General features: G+C 41.4%; 1 protein-coding gene across 2 annotated transcripts in view; it reads right to left on the reverse strand.

Moving 5' to 3' along the window:
• si:dkey-220o5.5 (actin filament-associated protein 1-like 2) overlaps positions 1 to 16,931 on the reverse strand; it is a 99,115-nt gene that overhangs the window by 49,595 nt on the left and 32,589 nt on the right. For both annotated transcript variants that reach the window (XM_029722291.1, XM_029722292.1), the window contains exon 2: positions 3,308 to 3,436. In XM_029722291.1, the coding sequence (XP_029578151.1) occupies positions 3,308 to 3,436 (129 nt within the window). The remainder of the gene's footprint in view (positions 1 to 3,307; positions 3,437 to 16,931) is intronic.

A 16,931-nucleotide genomic window follows, 5' to 3' on the forward strand; every position in this document is an offset into this window, starting at 1 on the left:
GGCCCATTCCTCCTGACAGAGCTAGTGTAACTGAGTCAGGTTTGTAGGCCTCCTTGCTCGGACACGCTTTTTGAGTTCTGCACACAAATGTTCTATGGGATTGAGGTCAGGGCTTTGTGATGGCCACTCCAATACATTGACTTTGTTGTCCTTAAGCCATTTTGCCACAACTTTGGATGTATGCTTGGGGTCATTGTCCATTTGGAAGACCCATTTACGACCAAGCTTTAACTTCCTGACTGATGTCTTGAGATGTTGCTTCAATATATCCACATAAATTTCTTTCCTCATGATGCCATCTATTTTGTGAAGTGCACCAGCCCCTCCTGCAGCAAAGCACCCCCACAACATGATGCTGCCACCTCTGTGCTTCACGGTTGGGATGGTGTTCTTCGCCTTGCAATCCTCTCCCTTTTTCCTCCAAACATAACGATGGTCATTATGGCCAAACAGTTTTATTTTTGTTTCATCAGACCAGAGGACATTTTTCCAAAAAGTCCGATCTTTGTCCGCTTGTGCAGTTGCAAACCGTAGTCTGGCTTATTTATGGCGGTTTTGGAGCCGTGGCTTCTTCCTTGCTGAGCGGTCTATCAGGTTATGTTGATATAGGACTTGTTTTACTGTGGATACAGATACTTTTGTACCTGTTTCCTCCAGCATCTTCACAAGGTCCTTTTGCTGTTGTTCTGGGATTGATTTGTACTTTTCGCACCAAAATACGTTCATCTCTAGGAGACAGAATGCGTCTCCTTCCTGAGAGGTATGACGGCTGCGTGGTCCCATGGTGTTTATACTTGCGTACTATTGTTTGTACAGATGAACTTGGTACCTTCAGGCGTTTGGAAATTGCTCCCAAGGATGAACCAGAATTGTGGAGGTCTACAATTGTTTTTCTGAGGTCTTGGCTGATTTCTTTTGATTTTCCCATGATGTCAAGCAAAGAGGCACAGAGTTTGAAGGTAGGCCTTGAAATACATCCACAGGTACACCTCCAATTGCCTCAAATGATGTCAATTAGCCTATCAAAAGCTTCTAAAGCCATGACATCATTTTCTGGAATTTTCCAAGCTGTTTAGAGGCACAGTCATTTTAGTGTATGTAAACTTCTGACCCACTGGAATTGTAATACAATGAATTATAAGTGAAATAATCTGTCTGTAAACAATTGTTGGAAAAATTACTTGTGTCATGCACAAAGTAGATGTCCTAACCGACTTGCCAAAACTATAGTTTGTTAACAAGAAATTTGTGGAGTGGTTGAAAAACGAGTTTTAATGACTCCGACCTAAGTGTATGTAAACTTCAACTGTATGTCTTGGTTTATCTTGTACACTTTTTTTTATTATGTTTTATTTCATTAGTTGTGGTATTTACAATTTGACTTTTGAACACTTGTTTTTCTTTTTGACAAATAAAAGCTTGTTAAAGGGAGAGGGGAGCTGGGGCAAAGGTAAGATGTGAGTATCAGGATAACTACATAAAGCCAAAGATAGTGGATAAATGAAGATACTTTAGTTCACTCAGGCCGTTTACCATTGCCGATTGAAGGGGGTGGCTCTCCCATAGACACCAATGTGATAGCAGCTGCGTCTGGTCTACTTACACTAAACACAAATATAAACGTCTCATGTTACATGAGATGAAATCAAACATCCCAGAAATTGTCCATACGCACAAAAAGCTTATTTCTCTCAAATGTTGTGCTCACATTTGTTTCTATCCCTGTTAGTGAGCATTTCTCCTTTGCCAAGATAATCCCTTCACCTGACAGGTGTGGCATATCAAGAATCTGATTAAACAGCATGATCATTACACAGTTGCACCATGTGCTGGGGACAATAAAAAAAACACTAAAATGTGTAGTTTTGTCACACAACACAATAGCACAAATGTCTCAACTGTAAAATCTTTGAAGTTGTTGCATGTTGCATTTATATTGTTGTTCGGGGTAAAGGAAACGGGTATATGTTGTCAGTTTTACAACTGAATGTATTAAACTGAAATGTGTGTTCCACATTTAACCCAACCCCTCTGAATCAGAGGTACGGAGGGCTGCCTTAATTGACATCCACATCTTCGGCGCCCAGGGAAAAGGACAGCAGGGGTTTAGTCTAAATTACATTTCTAAAGTAGGCAAATGTTTAGTAGGACACAACTTTGCCATTGTTATCATGTTATCAAATTTACCTTAGACAGATGGCAATGTTGTCATTAGCTAGCATAGTTTGTCAAAAATAGCTAGCAAGGCTAACATTAGGTAGCTAAAATCCAGTGGTCTTCCGTCAATCTTAGCTAGCTAGCTAGCATTACACAGCATCTAAAGTCAATCTGGCGACATCAAAATGATGACAAAAGGTTTTCCTACACTCTTAGAAAAGAAGGCTCCATCTAGATCCTAAAATGGTTAATCGGCTGTCCCCACAGAAGAACCCTTTCCACAGAGGGGTCTACATGGAACCCAAAAGGGTTCTCCTATGGGGACAGCCGAAGAACCATTTGGAACCCTTTTTTAAAGATGTGTACTAATTATTTGCCTCCTTTTTAAATGTAATTGTACTTCCAAATCACTGTTAATGCACTTTTGATTAAATCAGCGCTCCTTCAAAATGCATTGAATAGAATGCTCGATCAATCGGACTTGCTCCTCAGATAAGGGTTTGCTTGTTCTTGAGAATAGCCATAGCTATTAGTCAGTGCATCATTCATATTGTTAGCTTGCTAGCTAGATAGTTGGCTGAGCTAGAAATTATATAATCATGCTAGCTAATTGTTTCAATGCACCTTCCAAATGTGAAATTATAAGACAAAAAGGACACTTACCTAAGGCTGTTCCTTAATGTCCTCTTCGTTTTGAAGGTTGCTAGCTAGCTAGCTAGCTAGCTAATCTCGTTCCCAGAGACTTCCGCCCAAATACGTTGTGCGCAATAGCCTGTGGACGAGGTTACTAGCTAACAAACTTTTTGCAAGGGAACGCAAAGCATTTTACGAGGGAACGCTAAATAATGAGCTTTTTTTGTTGTGTCCCTTCAGGTGTTCTGTAGTAATGGCTGCCAAAGGTGCTTACACCAAGTATTCTCTGGGGGTGTGAAGACATACGCAATCAAGACTTCTTCTCTTTTTTTAAAAACTAATTTGGAAGATATTTTTCACTTGAAAATGTGGAGTAGGTTGTGTAGATCTGCAGGGGAAAAAAATCTAATTGAATCTCCTTTTAAATGTTATGTTAAGGCACCAACATGTGAAGACTGTGCAAGGGGTGTGTAGGCTCACTAGGCACTGTAAGTAAGTAACAACAACAGTGACCTACCAGGGGTGTCTTGCAGCTTGGACAGCAGCTCTGAGATAGACTTCTTTTGGGCCTGAGCGATGTAGCTGAGGTTCTCACTGTCCAGCACCACCAGGAAGGAGTGCAGATCTGTGATCAGCCGGTTCAGTACTGCGGACACAATAAAGGTGTATTCATTAGTGCAAAGGAAAACGTTTTGCAATGAAAATTTGTGAAAACGTTTTGCAATGAAAACATGTTAGTCCCTCCCCATTTCGTCTGTTTGCTTCCATTTGGTTCCTGGTTTTTACACCCCAGATGTCAACAATGGCTCAATCCCAATACTCCCCCTTAGCCCTCCACCTCTGGTTGCGCGATCCTGCGAGCCGCATCGACTCGGAGTGGTGTTCCAATTCAACTTTGATCGAGTAGTAGTACCATTTCAGCCCTCTAGTTGGCCCTCCAAACCAAGCGAATCGAGATGCAGACTTCCTATCGAGTGGTTATCAAAACACCCATGAAGCTCTACGACCTAAGGTTCTATAGTTGCTTCAGGAAGATGGCTGACAAAGAAATTAGGATGTAAATAAATGTAAGTAAGTATAACATAACGAATCATGTACAAAAAATAATACAGTTAAGAGGAATATGTTAGTTCATATAAAGACAAATGATTCTCCATATTGTTTGGTAATAAAGTTAATTTACGAAAATAGCTATTTAACAAGCAAGCTAAATAGCTAACATTTGCCAACTAGCTATACATTTATCTTCAAACAGTTGAAGTTGGAAGTTTACATACTGTCACGGTCGTCGTAATAGATGGACCAAGGCGCAGCGGGTATGTGAATGCTCATTTTTATTAAACCAAAACAAACACGAAAAACGGACGACAAAACAGTCTTGTAGGCAATACAAGAAACAATCTCCCACAAAATCCCATGACAAACACATTCCTATTTATAGGACCTTCAATCAGAGGCAACAATAAACAGCTGCCTCCAACTGAAGGCCCCAACACCAATTAGCTAAACATAGAAATACAAACGACCAGACTGAACATAGAAATAAACTAACATAGAACAATAACCAAAACCCTGGACTAATAAATCAAATACCCCTCTACATACACAACCACCCCGAACCATATAAACCAAATACCCCCTCTACATGAACACATACACAAACACACCCTGAACCACATAAAACAAATACCCCCTGCCACGCCCTGACCAAACTATAAGAACAAATAACCCCTTTACTGGTCAGGACGTGACACATACACCTTAGCCAAATACATTTAAACTCAGTTTTTCACAATTCCTGACGTTTAATCGTAGTAAAGATTCCCGGTCTTAGATCAGTTAGGATCACCACTTTATTTTACATGTCAAACTGCTATGGAGTGAAAGTCCTGCTTCCGTAGGCTACTACTCCACATGAACCATAGCCAGAGGATGGGTACATTACAGGCACATTGTTGTTGTGCTGTTCTCATTTGTTACTCATATGGTGAGTATGTATTTGTTGCATGAGAAATATAAAGGAAAGATATTACTGCCTCCAGTACAGGCATTGTGAAAAACACAAGGCTCGTTGTCAAAGAATTGCGTGGTATCTGTTGGAAGTTTCTGATGTGCGCGAGTGATGTAGTGATGTCCCATTCCCTAGGCCAGGGATTCCCAAACTTTTTTGGCCTACGACCTTATTTTGATATAGGAATATTCTCACGACCCCAACCATGTGAAAATCACATAATTATCAGCCAATGTTACTTTTTTATTTGGGGCTATGGCAGTCAATTGAAAAACATTCTAACAGTATTTCAGATTTACTCAACTCACCATCACATACTTTTAATGTGGGGCTATAACAGTCAATTTCAAATTAGTCTGACATAATTTCCCTTATCTCACCACCACTAATGAGACGGGTGTGCTTGATGCATGTCGCGTACTAGCTTCTCAAAATCAGGGGGCATGGTCGACAGTACATACTTCATCTCTGCTGTCACATCCATATTTTATCGATATTTGGTTTTAATGCAGACGAGAGCACTGAATCCAGCTTTACACAGATATGAGCTGGCAAAGGTTACCATGAGTTTTAATGCTCAGATGGAGACAGCAGGGTATTTCCTTTGAATCAGGAACCAAAACTCCTCCGTAGTGACCCGTAAATGCGTTGTCTGCAGCATTTGGTCACATGACAGATCGATCAGCTGTTCGGTGTCACTTACCGGCATGTCAACTGAGCCATGATCACAGTCAAATGGATTGGAAAACAGGTCCCAAAGTGCTCTTCCAAGCATTGGAGGTGAGCAGTCATCACTTGTGTGGGGCAGTTACTGATGCTGTCAGAAACATGCACAGACGAGGGAAAGGGGCATGGTTCACTTTTAAAAGATTCTCTCCAATAACAATTATTTCCTTTGAATCCACTAATTCGGTCTCTCATTTGTAGAATGTTTTTGTATTTCCCCTGTATGCTTGCATTCAGTTCATTCAGTTTCCCAAATATCTCTGTTACATAGGCAAGGAGACACATTTTCTTGTCATTACACAGAAAGTTAAGCAAATCAGTTTTTTTGCATCCATCATTTGTGAATGACAACAGTTCCTCTCTTTAATGCGAAAAATCTTTCCAACATTCCCCCTCGATAACCATCAAGCCTCGGCTTGCATCTTGGTAAGCGTGAAATAGAACATTGTCATGCTCTGATCCTAAATTTCCACATAGTTTTGCGAGCAGGTGTGCGGGCAGTGGATTTGCAATCAAAGTTACCTGCTGCAGTATACTTTATCTCAGAGTTCTGTGCTCAGCTCTTTTGCAGGCAGTTTTTCTCAGTGTATCATACAATGCGTCCATATGGCAGAGGGAGACACATTCATAACTAGAGTGCAGAGGCCTGCATGCCGTCCCAACATAGGTGCAAAAGCCCACCATTCGATCCCATGGAATCTGTTTTTTGTCAATATAGCCACACAACACACTGAACATCCCCTGTGCCGTTTAATGCTTGGGAATCGTGAGACAGAACAATTTGTCCTCGGGAATAGCATCCCCCGACATGTATAGCGAATTTTTATAGCGAGTTTTTTAGTCATTCAGTCAGTTTCCTCTTGATTGTTAGCAATAGCATAAATTATTCGTTTAACAGTGTTATCTGACAAAGATATTGATGTGAGTTTCTGTCTCTCTGCCTCCCCACACATCAATTTTATTTCGATTTTTAAGGTTAACCCATTTCAATGATTTGAGACACAAAGACGATATTATATATATATTTTTGTATATTTTTAGTTGTTTTCAGGATTTTGCTAATTCTCTCACGACCCCAGTTTCATATCAGGTGACTCCACATGGGGTTGCGATCCCCGTTTGGGAACCACTGCCCCAGGCCTTATTTCTCTACCACTAGTTGCTCCGTTTTCGATTGCCACTCCCCCACCGAGGGACACTCAAAAACGAGGGGGAGGGCTAAGTAGGAGGTATTAGGGTTGCACCATTAATGACTAGGACCTTCTGAAGGCACGGGCCCAGTTACATCTTAAGTGGGCTCTAGGTCAGTATTCATAAAGTGTCTCAGTATTCATAAGGGCGCAGCCTCAGCTCCATTTAAAAGCACATGCGTTGATTTTTTATTTGTACTTGTACGCTGATTTGTCCTGCATGGTTTGCATTCACCGGGTAGCTGTTAATGCACCGGTGACTTTAGTACTTTTATGTCAGCGTTTGAAGTCGGCCTGGTTATGCCTTGTAGCCTGTATTTAGAGGCTCTAATATGTCTTTATATTTCTTAAAGTTGTCTCAGGATGTTAATGGTTTCGATTTATAAGCAATTATCCTTTCATGTAGTTGATTTATCTAAAGACAATTTCGTTGTGGTGATACACTTTTTCTTTGACATATAACTTGCATTTGTTTGTTTGTTTAGGAATTTCGTCAGAACCCTCTTGTAATATTATTTATGCATGTTTATCACAATGTCTATAAATTCATTGCTTGAATATTAATTGCTTATTGGTTTAAATATTGTTGATAAAATATAATTTACTGGACTTTTTGTCCCTTTTAGGAACCATGGCTGAAAATTTGGTTGAAAATAAAACAATGGTTCCTCTAAAACTCCTGGCTCCTGCATGTGATTGTGTGGCTCTATTTCAACCGCAAATCTATTTTAAATGGCCCTTCGAGACAGATAGAGCGAGCAATCACAGAGTACCTATGGAGATCAGGAGTTCGGACCCCAATGATGTGCTCCAAAGTACCATGGACATGGTTGGACAGGTACACCAGTACGCCAAGATGACCCCATTCCTCCTGGAAGCTTGTCTCACCTAGCACATGGGGGACTCCAACAGCAGGTGGTGCCTCTTAAGAGGCATATGCACCCCCTGGCTCTATGGGATAGGAAGTCAGCGTCTAACAGCATCCCATACTGAATGAAGCCGCACTACAAAGAGTAAAAATTCAATTGTGACAAGGACTTAAACTTCACAGAGCATGCCTCAGTCACAGGACACTCCACTTGCAGTCGTGCCTCCCCGAGAGACCTACAAACTAGTATTCTGGAGGAGAAACAAAATAGGGATAAAGTTGAGGAAATTTAAAGACAAATGGAGGAGGAAAAATTGCATGCACAATGCCTTCAGATTGATGCCTACGCCAAAGCAGCTCAAATACTATAGGAGGCAGCAACAACGGAAAGGAAAAGGATTGCTAGGAAACTAAAACTTGAGAGGTGAATCCGCCTAGCATAACTTGACCTCTCGTCACCTGAGCTTGTTTGCAGCTTCATTCAACAGAACCTCTTGGAGGATGAAGTAGCCTCTGCTCCTAGACTGTCCACATGTCAATCTAGCTATCCGGCTAGCCCTCACTAACCCCCCCACTAGCTCCTGCTCAAGATGCTACACTAACTCATCCTTCTAAATTACAGTGAATGGTGTGGTGGTTTCAGCACCATGATCTTGGTAAGGCAGGATTTACACATTCAAACACAGACCACCAGTTCACGTGAAGGGTTAACAGTTTATTCTTTATCAGGTACTGGCAGTGTTCCTGGTATACACAAATCAAACAAACAAAGTAAATATGTCGTCACCAGTGGAAGGTCCTCCACTCTTGGTCTTTGGCATTCACTCCATGCTGTAATCTTCAGTTCAGTTCAGTTCAGTTCAGTTCAGTTCAGTTCAGTTCAGTTCAGTTCAGTTCAGTTCAGTTCAGTTCAGTTCAGTTCAGTTCAGTTCAGTTCAGTTCAGTTCAGTTCAGTTCAGTTCAACCTCCTTCTCCACCATATGCTCAGTCTCTCCAATAGCCTCCTTCACCTGCCGGGGTCAAAGGAAAAACAAAGAAAGCAAACCCAGGGCACGGTTAAGTAGAGGCCCTGAGTGGTTTCACCTGTCTGCAGTTTAGTCTCTAATTACAACTGGAGACAGGTGTGGCTGTTCTGCTGCAGTCTGGAAGTTTCCCCTGAGCTGTCGCTGGTCTTGCCTCTGGGGAATACTTCCCATTGCTGTCCGTGGTCCTGGCAGCCAGAAAACACAGAAACCTCACAGGCACATACCGTCCATCCACCACACAACCCCTGAAACCGCTACAATGGATATGTTTATTTCTATCGAAAAAAATAATGTAGATGTTGTTCCACTTGGAACCGACAGGTTGCTCGACCTTATTCATTGTTTCATCGCATGTAAAATTGGTGGAATTATGAGGGATTTAAGTCAAGGTCAGAATACGGTGGACCAGTAGACACACCTCCACCACACCTTCATTTCTTTAATCTCCACCCCAAACTAATAGCAGGTGAATAGCATGCGATTTTAAATGCTTAAGTTCAAGCTAAGAATACGGGTAGAGAGAAAAGTGCATAAAAAGGGAACAACATTCCATTTATGCATGCTTAACTCGGGTTGAAATTCCCCCCCTAAGAGACTTACCTAAAAAGATTCATGGCTGTAATCGCTGCCAAAGATGTTTCTAATATGTATTGACTTAGGGGGGTGGATACTTATCTAATCAAGATATACAGTGCCCTCCTTGATTGTTGGCACAATTAATATTTTTTGGGACTGATACAATGACTATAAGGTTAATGTACCATTTGTCTGCTTTAATTTGAAGGTATTTTCATCCACATTGGGAAAACTGTTTAGAAATTACAGATATGTGTCTGTCTGTAACTTTCTGACTCATAAATATTCACGATTCATTTATGACTTATCTGTAATCAAGGTAGCATCCAGATGAATGTAGAAGTGTTTAGAAACATATTATATTCTTATTTACAATAAAAGGGACTCCAAAATGACAAATGATTTACCATTCAATTCTATTTGGGCAGAAAATAATCTGAAACAACCAAAACAAACAGAAAAGGCATCCAATAAGTTTGTAGAGTCACAAACTTGATGTAATCATTGCGTGCTAGGAATATGGTATGAAATACTAAACTTTTGACTATTTTAATACACATAAACTCAGCAAAAAAAGAAACGTCCATTTTTCAGGACCCTGTCTTTCAAACGTAACTCGTAAAAATCCAAATAAATTCACAGATCTTCATTGTAAAAGGTTTAAACACTGTTTCCCATGCTTGTTCAATGAACCATAAACAGTTAATGAACATTCTTACAGACGGTAGGCAATTAAGGTCACAGTTATGAAAACTTAGGACACTAAAGAGGCCTTTCTACTGACTCTGACAAACACCAAAAGAAAGATGCCCAGGGTCCCTGCTCATCTGCGTGAATGTGCCTTAGCCATGCTGCAAGGAGACGGCCAGGGCAATAAATTGCAATGTCCGTACTGTGAGACGCCTAAGACAGTGCTACAGGGAGACAGGACGGACAGCTGATCGTCCTCGCAGTGGCAGACCACGTGTAACAACACCTGCACAGGATCGGTACATCCGAACATCACACCTGCGGGACAGGTACAGGATGGCAACAACAACTGCCCGAGTTACACCAGGAACGCACAATCCCTCCATCAGTGCTTAGACTGTCCGCCATAGGCTGAGAGAGGCTGGATTGAGGGCTTGTAGGCCTGTTGTAAGGCAGGTCCTCACCATGAGTATTTTGTATAGATCGTTGACAAAAAAATGGCAATTAAATTCATTTTAATCTCCACAATAAACTGTGGAGAAATCCAAGGGGGTTGAATACTTACGATATGCACTGTATGTGGCCAAAAATAACTAGACTCAAGAATATAGACGAGCTATGTGACTATGTGCTGATACTGTATGTGTGATGATGACAATGTATTTTTATGTAGAAAATAATCAAAGGGAATGGAGCAGTGCTTCTGTTCTAGCCCAACAGTGAGGACCCAGTTCTGCCACCACAGAGCTGGAGCCTGCAGTATGTGGGCGCTGCAATCAGAGGCCCTTTGTGCTGCAGTAGTCCCATTATCGCTCTACGTGTTAACAAAAAGAGAAAATTACGTGAGGGGTTCGGGTCTTTCTACTCTGAACTGCCACTGCAACATGGACCACATAAAACAAGTCCCTTGTTATGTCCTCAATAGTTTTTAAACGGCTTCATGAAAAGAATGCCTTAGTGCCTGGGCGGCATTGAGGATTATTAGTCTTGAATGAAGCCATCTCACTCACTAGCTCAGTTGTTTTGATTCATAATTCATGCATCACTCCAGGCAGGCACACAGTGAAAAAACTAAGTCAAAGAGTTCCTCTCATAGTGGGAATTACATAGAGACCAAATACATGCAGGGCAATCATCATATTTCACAATGTCCTCCAACTATGTCACTCTCTCTTTAACTCCTCTGTGTTTGTTTTCCTGTAGGAATCAATGCTTTACAATGATGCTTTGTTTCATGATGCCCCCCACCTTTGCCAGCAGCTCTTTGTTCAAAAACATAGTTCTTTCATATACAAGGTCACGTGCACAGTCACAATTATTATTGAGAAAACATACATTAATAATCTAGTAATCTTAATCTAGTAAATCTTAATTGCCAGCAGAGAAATTGACCCTTCAATGTGGTATTATACTAACCCTTTGAGATAAAGGGCTTCTACTGTTACCTCATTGGTGTGAACTGCACATAGTGACCTTCAGACAAGACAGATTCGACAAGAAAGCACTAAAACCAAGTCACTAAACAAATACTGTCTGTTAACCTGGTGGCAATGTTTAGCTGGTAGGGCAAACAAAGATTAAAGATGTACTGTGTGACAGCCTCTGGCTCTTTTGGAGCTGATCCTAGGCAGCAGGCTCTGCGGGCCTATATAGTGCACTACTTTTGACCAGGGCCCATGGGGCAAGTCTCCCTAATGACGTCTTCTCATATACCCCCCGCGCCTGCGGTTCTTCCCTCATAGCCTAAACGTTCTATTACCGCAGTACCCTACCCTATGTAAAGGAATAGAAGGGTGATTACTTTGAGTCTTTGCATGGAGACTAAGGGGATCACAGAGTAAACAAAACTGAGTATACAAAACATTAAGAACATTGCTCTTTCCATGACATAGACGGACCAGGTGAATCCAAGTGAAAGCTATAATCCCTTATCAGTATCACTTGTTAAATCCACTTAAATCAGTGTAGATGAAGGGGAGGAGACAGGTTAATGAAGGATTTTTAAGCCTTGAAACAATTGAGATATGGATTGTGTATGTGTGCCATTTAGAGGGTGAATGGGCAACACAAAAGATTTAAGTGCCTTTGAACGGGGTATGGTAGTAGGTGCCAGGCTGTTCTGAGGGCAATAGAAGGTTTGCAACCGCACCAAGAGCCATGTTGGAAGACCAAACTCAGTCTGTTGAAAGTCCTCCAATCGTCCACATGGCAAGCTGCGTTTTGCTACCACCAGAAAGATTGACCATTATTTAGTTTGTCTAAGGACAAAGAATGGAGGCTGTAGGAAAACCTATTCAAGTAAGTAAATATATGTTTAAAGTTATCAAAAACGATGTATTATTAGCTAGCATGCTACAAAAACGTAGTGTGCAGCCTTACTAAAATAAGCTGTTAACGCAATGTTTGCTAGATAGCTAACTTACATACTGTATAGCAGATGTTCGCTTTATTCGCTACCGAGCCACACAGAAAGGATAAATATTTATTTAACCTCTCTTGGCTATGTGGGACGTGACCGTCCCACCTGCGGGACACACTCCCAACAGCCAGTGAAATAGCAGGGCGGCAAATTCAAAACGACCAAAATCTCATAATTCAAATTTCTCAAACATACGACTATTTTACACCATTTTAAAGATACACTTCTCCTTAATGCAACCACATTGTCCGATTTCAAAAAGGCTTTACAGTGAAAACAAAACATTAGATTATGTTAGGACACCACCTAAACAAAAAAAGCCACACAGCCATTTTCCTAGCATGGAGAGGCGTCACAAAAACCAGAAATACAGCTAAAATTAAGCACTAACCTTTGACAATCTTCATTAGATGACACTCATAGGACATCATGTTACACAATACATGTATGTTTTGTTCAATCAAGTTCATATTTATATCCAAAAACAGCATTTTACATTGGCACGTGATGTTCAAAAAATATTTGCCTCCCAAAACTTCCGGTGAATGTGCACATTAATTTACAGAAATACTCATCATAAACGTTGACAAAATATATAACAATTATTTAAAGAATTATAGACATACTACTTCTTAATGCAACCGCTGTGTCAGATTTCAAAATAACTTTACGGAGAAAGCACATTGTTCAATATTCTGAGTACAGAGTTCAGCCATCAATGCAGTTACCCGCCAAGTTCTGGCATCAACAAAACTCTAAATTAGTGTTATCTTTCTTTACCTTTGCTGATCCTCGGCGGAATGCACTCGCAGGACTCCTACTTCCACAAGAAATGTTCATTTGTTCGATAAAGTCCATCATTTATGTCCAAATACCTCCATTTTGTTGGCGCGTCCAGAACAATATTCCAAAGGCACGATGCGGGAGCGCAAATCAATAGAAGAAAAGCTCAAAAGTTCCATTACCATTTCTAGAAACATGTCAAACGATGTTTACTGTTAAGTTCATGTTTTAAGTATCCCTATATTTCTGTTATTACGGGGCTATCACTCAGTCAAGAGTGCGCCTGCGCAGGAAGTTAGTTCGTTGATGGACCTAGCCGTGAGTGTAATGGCTACCTTGTAGTGTGTTCATACAGTATAATAAACTTTGTTAAACTGGAACCTTGTCGTTGTGTCATTTCGAGTTAACATTTACAATCAATCCTTAGGGTGCTTTTAACATAAATAATTGATAATATTCCAACCGGACAATAGCGTATTCATTACAGAAAAAAAATAAAAAATGCTAGCCATGCGTGAACACGCATGAAGTAACTACATGACCTCAGACAGTCCACTGCTTGAACCGGCTGTTATTCCCTCAAAATTCACCATAGAAGCCTCAAGCAACTTTCTAAAGACTGTTGACATCTAGTGGAAGCCTTAGGAAGTGCAAAATGACCCCTAAGTCACTGTAGTTTGGAAAGGGAATTAATAAAAAAAACTACAGCCTCAGATTTTCAACTTCCTGGTGGGATTTTTCTCAGGTTTTTGCCTGCCATATGAGTTCTGTTATACTCACAGACATCATTCAAACAGTTTTAGAAACTTCAGGGTGTTTAAAAATCTACTAATAATATGCATATTCTAGTTTCTGGGCCCGACTAGTAGCCAGTTTAATTTGGGTACGTTTTTCATCCGGCCGTGAAAATACTGCCCCCTACCCAAGAGAAGTTCATCGGTAAAATAAAATAAAAATTTGATACAATTATAGGCTATTTGTGCAGTCATTTGTGCAGTCATTACATTGAACTTGGTGGAGTCTGTTGGTCCTTTTCTCACCACTCTAATATCTCTGTCACACCCACAACAGTTTACAGATTTTGAACTCGAGTAATGCGCGCACGGTGAGTTCATCACGGTCTGCGTGAGCGGTGTTGCCCGCCAACTTTGTACTAGCTAGCTATGTTAGCTGACATGAATAAAAACAAACAAACGTCGCTGGAGAGCTCGGAAGGGGTAAGGGAGATAAAAGGTCCAACGACAATGTCGATAATGCAGAGACAGCAGAGCCCGAGACTGCAAAAAAAAGAAAGCCTCATTCAATAGAAAATACCTTACCTGTGCGACATATTCGACCTGCTTAACGAACTCAATCTGTCACTTCAGGGGAGAATGACAACTGTCTTTAAGTTGGCAGATAAAGTGGCTACATTCAAAGCCAAACTGGAACTGTGGGGACGGCAAGTGGACAGGGGTATATTTGACATGTTCCAAACATTAGCGGTGATTTTGGCAGAGACTGACACTGGGCCGTCCTTCTCCCAGCTGGTGCGCAATTTTTTATTTTTTTATTTCACCTTTATAAACCAGGTAGGCCAGTTGAGAACAAATTTTCACTTACAGCTGCGACCTGGCCAAGATAAAGCAAAGCAGTGCGACAAAAACAACACTGAGTTACACATGGGATAAACAAACCTACAGTCAATAACACAATAGAAAAATCTGTATACAGTGTGTGCAAATGTAATAAGATTAGGGAGGTAAGGCAATAAGATAAGAGCGTCTGCTAAATGACTTAAATCTAAATGTAAATGTAAATAGGCCATAGTGGCGAAATAATTACAATTTAGCAATTAAACACTGGAGTGATAGATGTGCAGAAGATGAATGTACAAGTAGAGATACTGGGGTGCAAAGGAGCAAAAAAATAAATAACAATATGGGGATGAGATAGTTGGGTGGGCTATTTACAGATGGGCTGTATACAGGTGCAATAATCGGAAAGCTGCTCTGACAGCTGATGCTTAAATTTAGTGAGGGAGATATAAAACTCCAGCTTCAGTTATTTTTGCAATTAGTTCCAGTCATTGGCAGCAGAGAACTGGAAGGAAAGGTGGCCAAATGAGGAGGTGGCTTTGGGGATGACCAGTGAAATATACCTGCTGGACCACGTGCTACGGGTGGGTGCTGCTATGGTGACCAGTGAGCTGAGATAAGGCGGGGCTTTACCTAGCAAAGACTTATAGATGACCTGGTGCCAGTGGGTTTGGTGACGAATATGAAACAAGGGCCAGCCAACGAGAGCATACAGGTCGCAGTGGTGGGTAGTATATGGGGCTTTGGTGACAAAACAGATGGCACTGTGATAGACTACATCCAATTTGCTGAGTAGTGTTGGAGGCTATTTTGTACATGACATCGCCGAAGTCAAGGATCGGTAGGATAGTCAGTTTTACGAGGGTATGTTTGGCAGCATGAGTATAGGATGCTTTGTTGTGAAATAGGAAGCCGACTCAATATTTAATTTTGGATTGGAGATGCTTAATATGAGTCTGGAAGGAGAGTTTACAGTCTGACCAGACACCTAGGTATTTGTAGTTGTCCACATATTCTAAATCAGAACCGTCCAGAGTAGTGATGCTAGACAGGCGGGCGGGTGCCGGCAGCAATCGGTTGAAGAGCATGCATTTAGTTTTACTTGCATTTAAGAGCAGTTGGAGGACAAGGAAGGAGTGTTGTATGGCATTGAAGCTCATCTGTAGGTTTATTAACACAGTGTCCAAAGAAGGGCCAGAAGCATACAGAATGGTGTCGTCTGCGTAGAGGTGGATCAGAGAATCACCAGCAGAAAGAGCGACATCATTGATATAGAGAAAAGAGTCGGCCCGACAATTGAACCCTGTGGCACCCCCATAGAGACTGCCAGAGGTCCGGACAACAGGCCCTCCGATTTGACACACTGAACTCTATCTGAGAAGAAGTTAGTGAACCAGGTGAGGCAGTCATTTGAGAAACCAAGGCTGTTGAGTATGCCAATAAGAATACAGTGATTGACAGAGTCGAAAGCCTTGGCCAGGTCGATGAAGACGACTGCACAGTACTGTCTTTTATCGATGGTGGTTATGATATCATTTAGGACCTTGAGCGTGGCTGAGGTGCACCCATCACCAGCTCGGAAACCAGATTGCATAGCGGAGAAGGTACGGTGGGATTCTAAATGGAAGGTGATCTGTTTGTTAACTTGGCTTTCAAAGACTTTAGAAAGGCAGGGTAGGATAGATATAGGTCTATAAGAGTTTGGGTCTTTGAAGAGGGGGATGACGCGGCAGCTTTCCAATATTTAGGGATCTCAGACAATACAAAAGAAAGGTTGAACAGGCTAGTAATAGGGGTTGCAACAATTGCGACGGATAATTTTAGAAAGAGAGGGTCCAGATTGTCTAGCCCAGCTGATTTGTAGGGGTCCAGATTTTGCAGCTCTTTCAGATCATCAGCTATCTGTATTTGGGTGAAGGAGAAATGGGGGAGGCTTGGGCAAGTTTCTGTGAGGGGTGCAGAGCTGTTGACCGGGGTAGGGGTAGCCAGGTGGAAAGCATGTCCAGTCGTTGAAAAATGCTTATCGAAATTCTCGATTATCGTAGATTTATCGGTGGTGACAGTGTCGCCTAGCCTCAGTGCAGTGGGCAGCTGGGAGGAGGTGCTCTTATTCTCCATGGACTTTACAGTGTCCCAGAACTTTTTGGAGTTTGTGCTACAGGATGCACATTTCTGTTTGAAAAAGATAGCCTTTGCTTTCCTAACTGCCTGTGTATATTGGTTCCTAACTTCCCTGAAAAGTTGCATATCGCAGAGGCTATTCGATGCTAATACAG

Source organism: Salmo trutta, chromosome 29 (assembly GCF_901001165.1).
Source record: "Salmo trutta chromosome 29, fSalTru1.1, whole genome shotgun sequence".
Classification (NCBI taxonomy): domain Eukaryota; kingdom Metazoa; phylum Chordata; class Actinopteri; order Salmoniformes; family Salmonidae; genus Salmo; species Salmo trutta.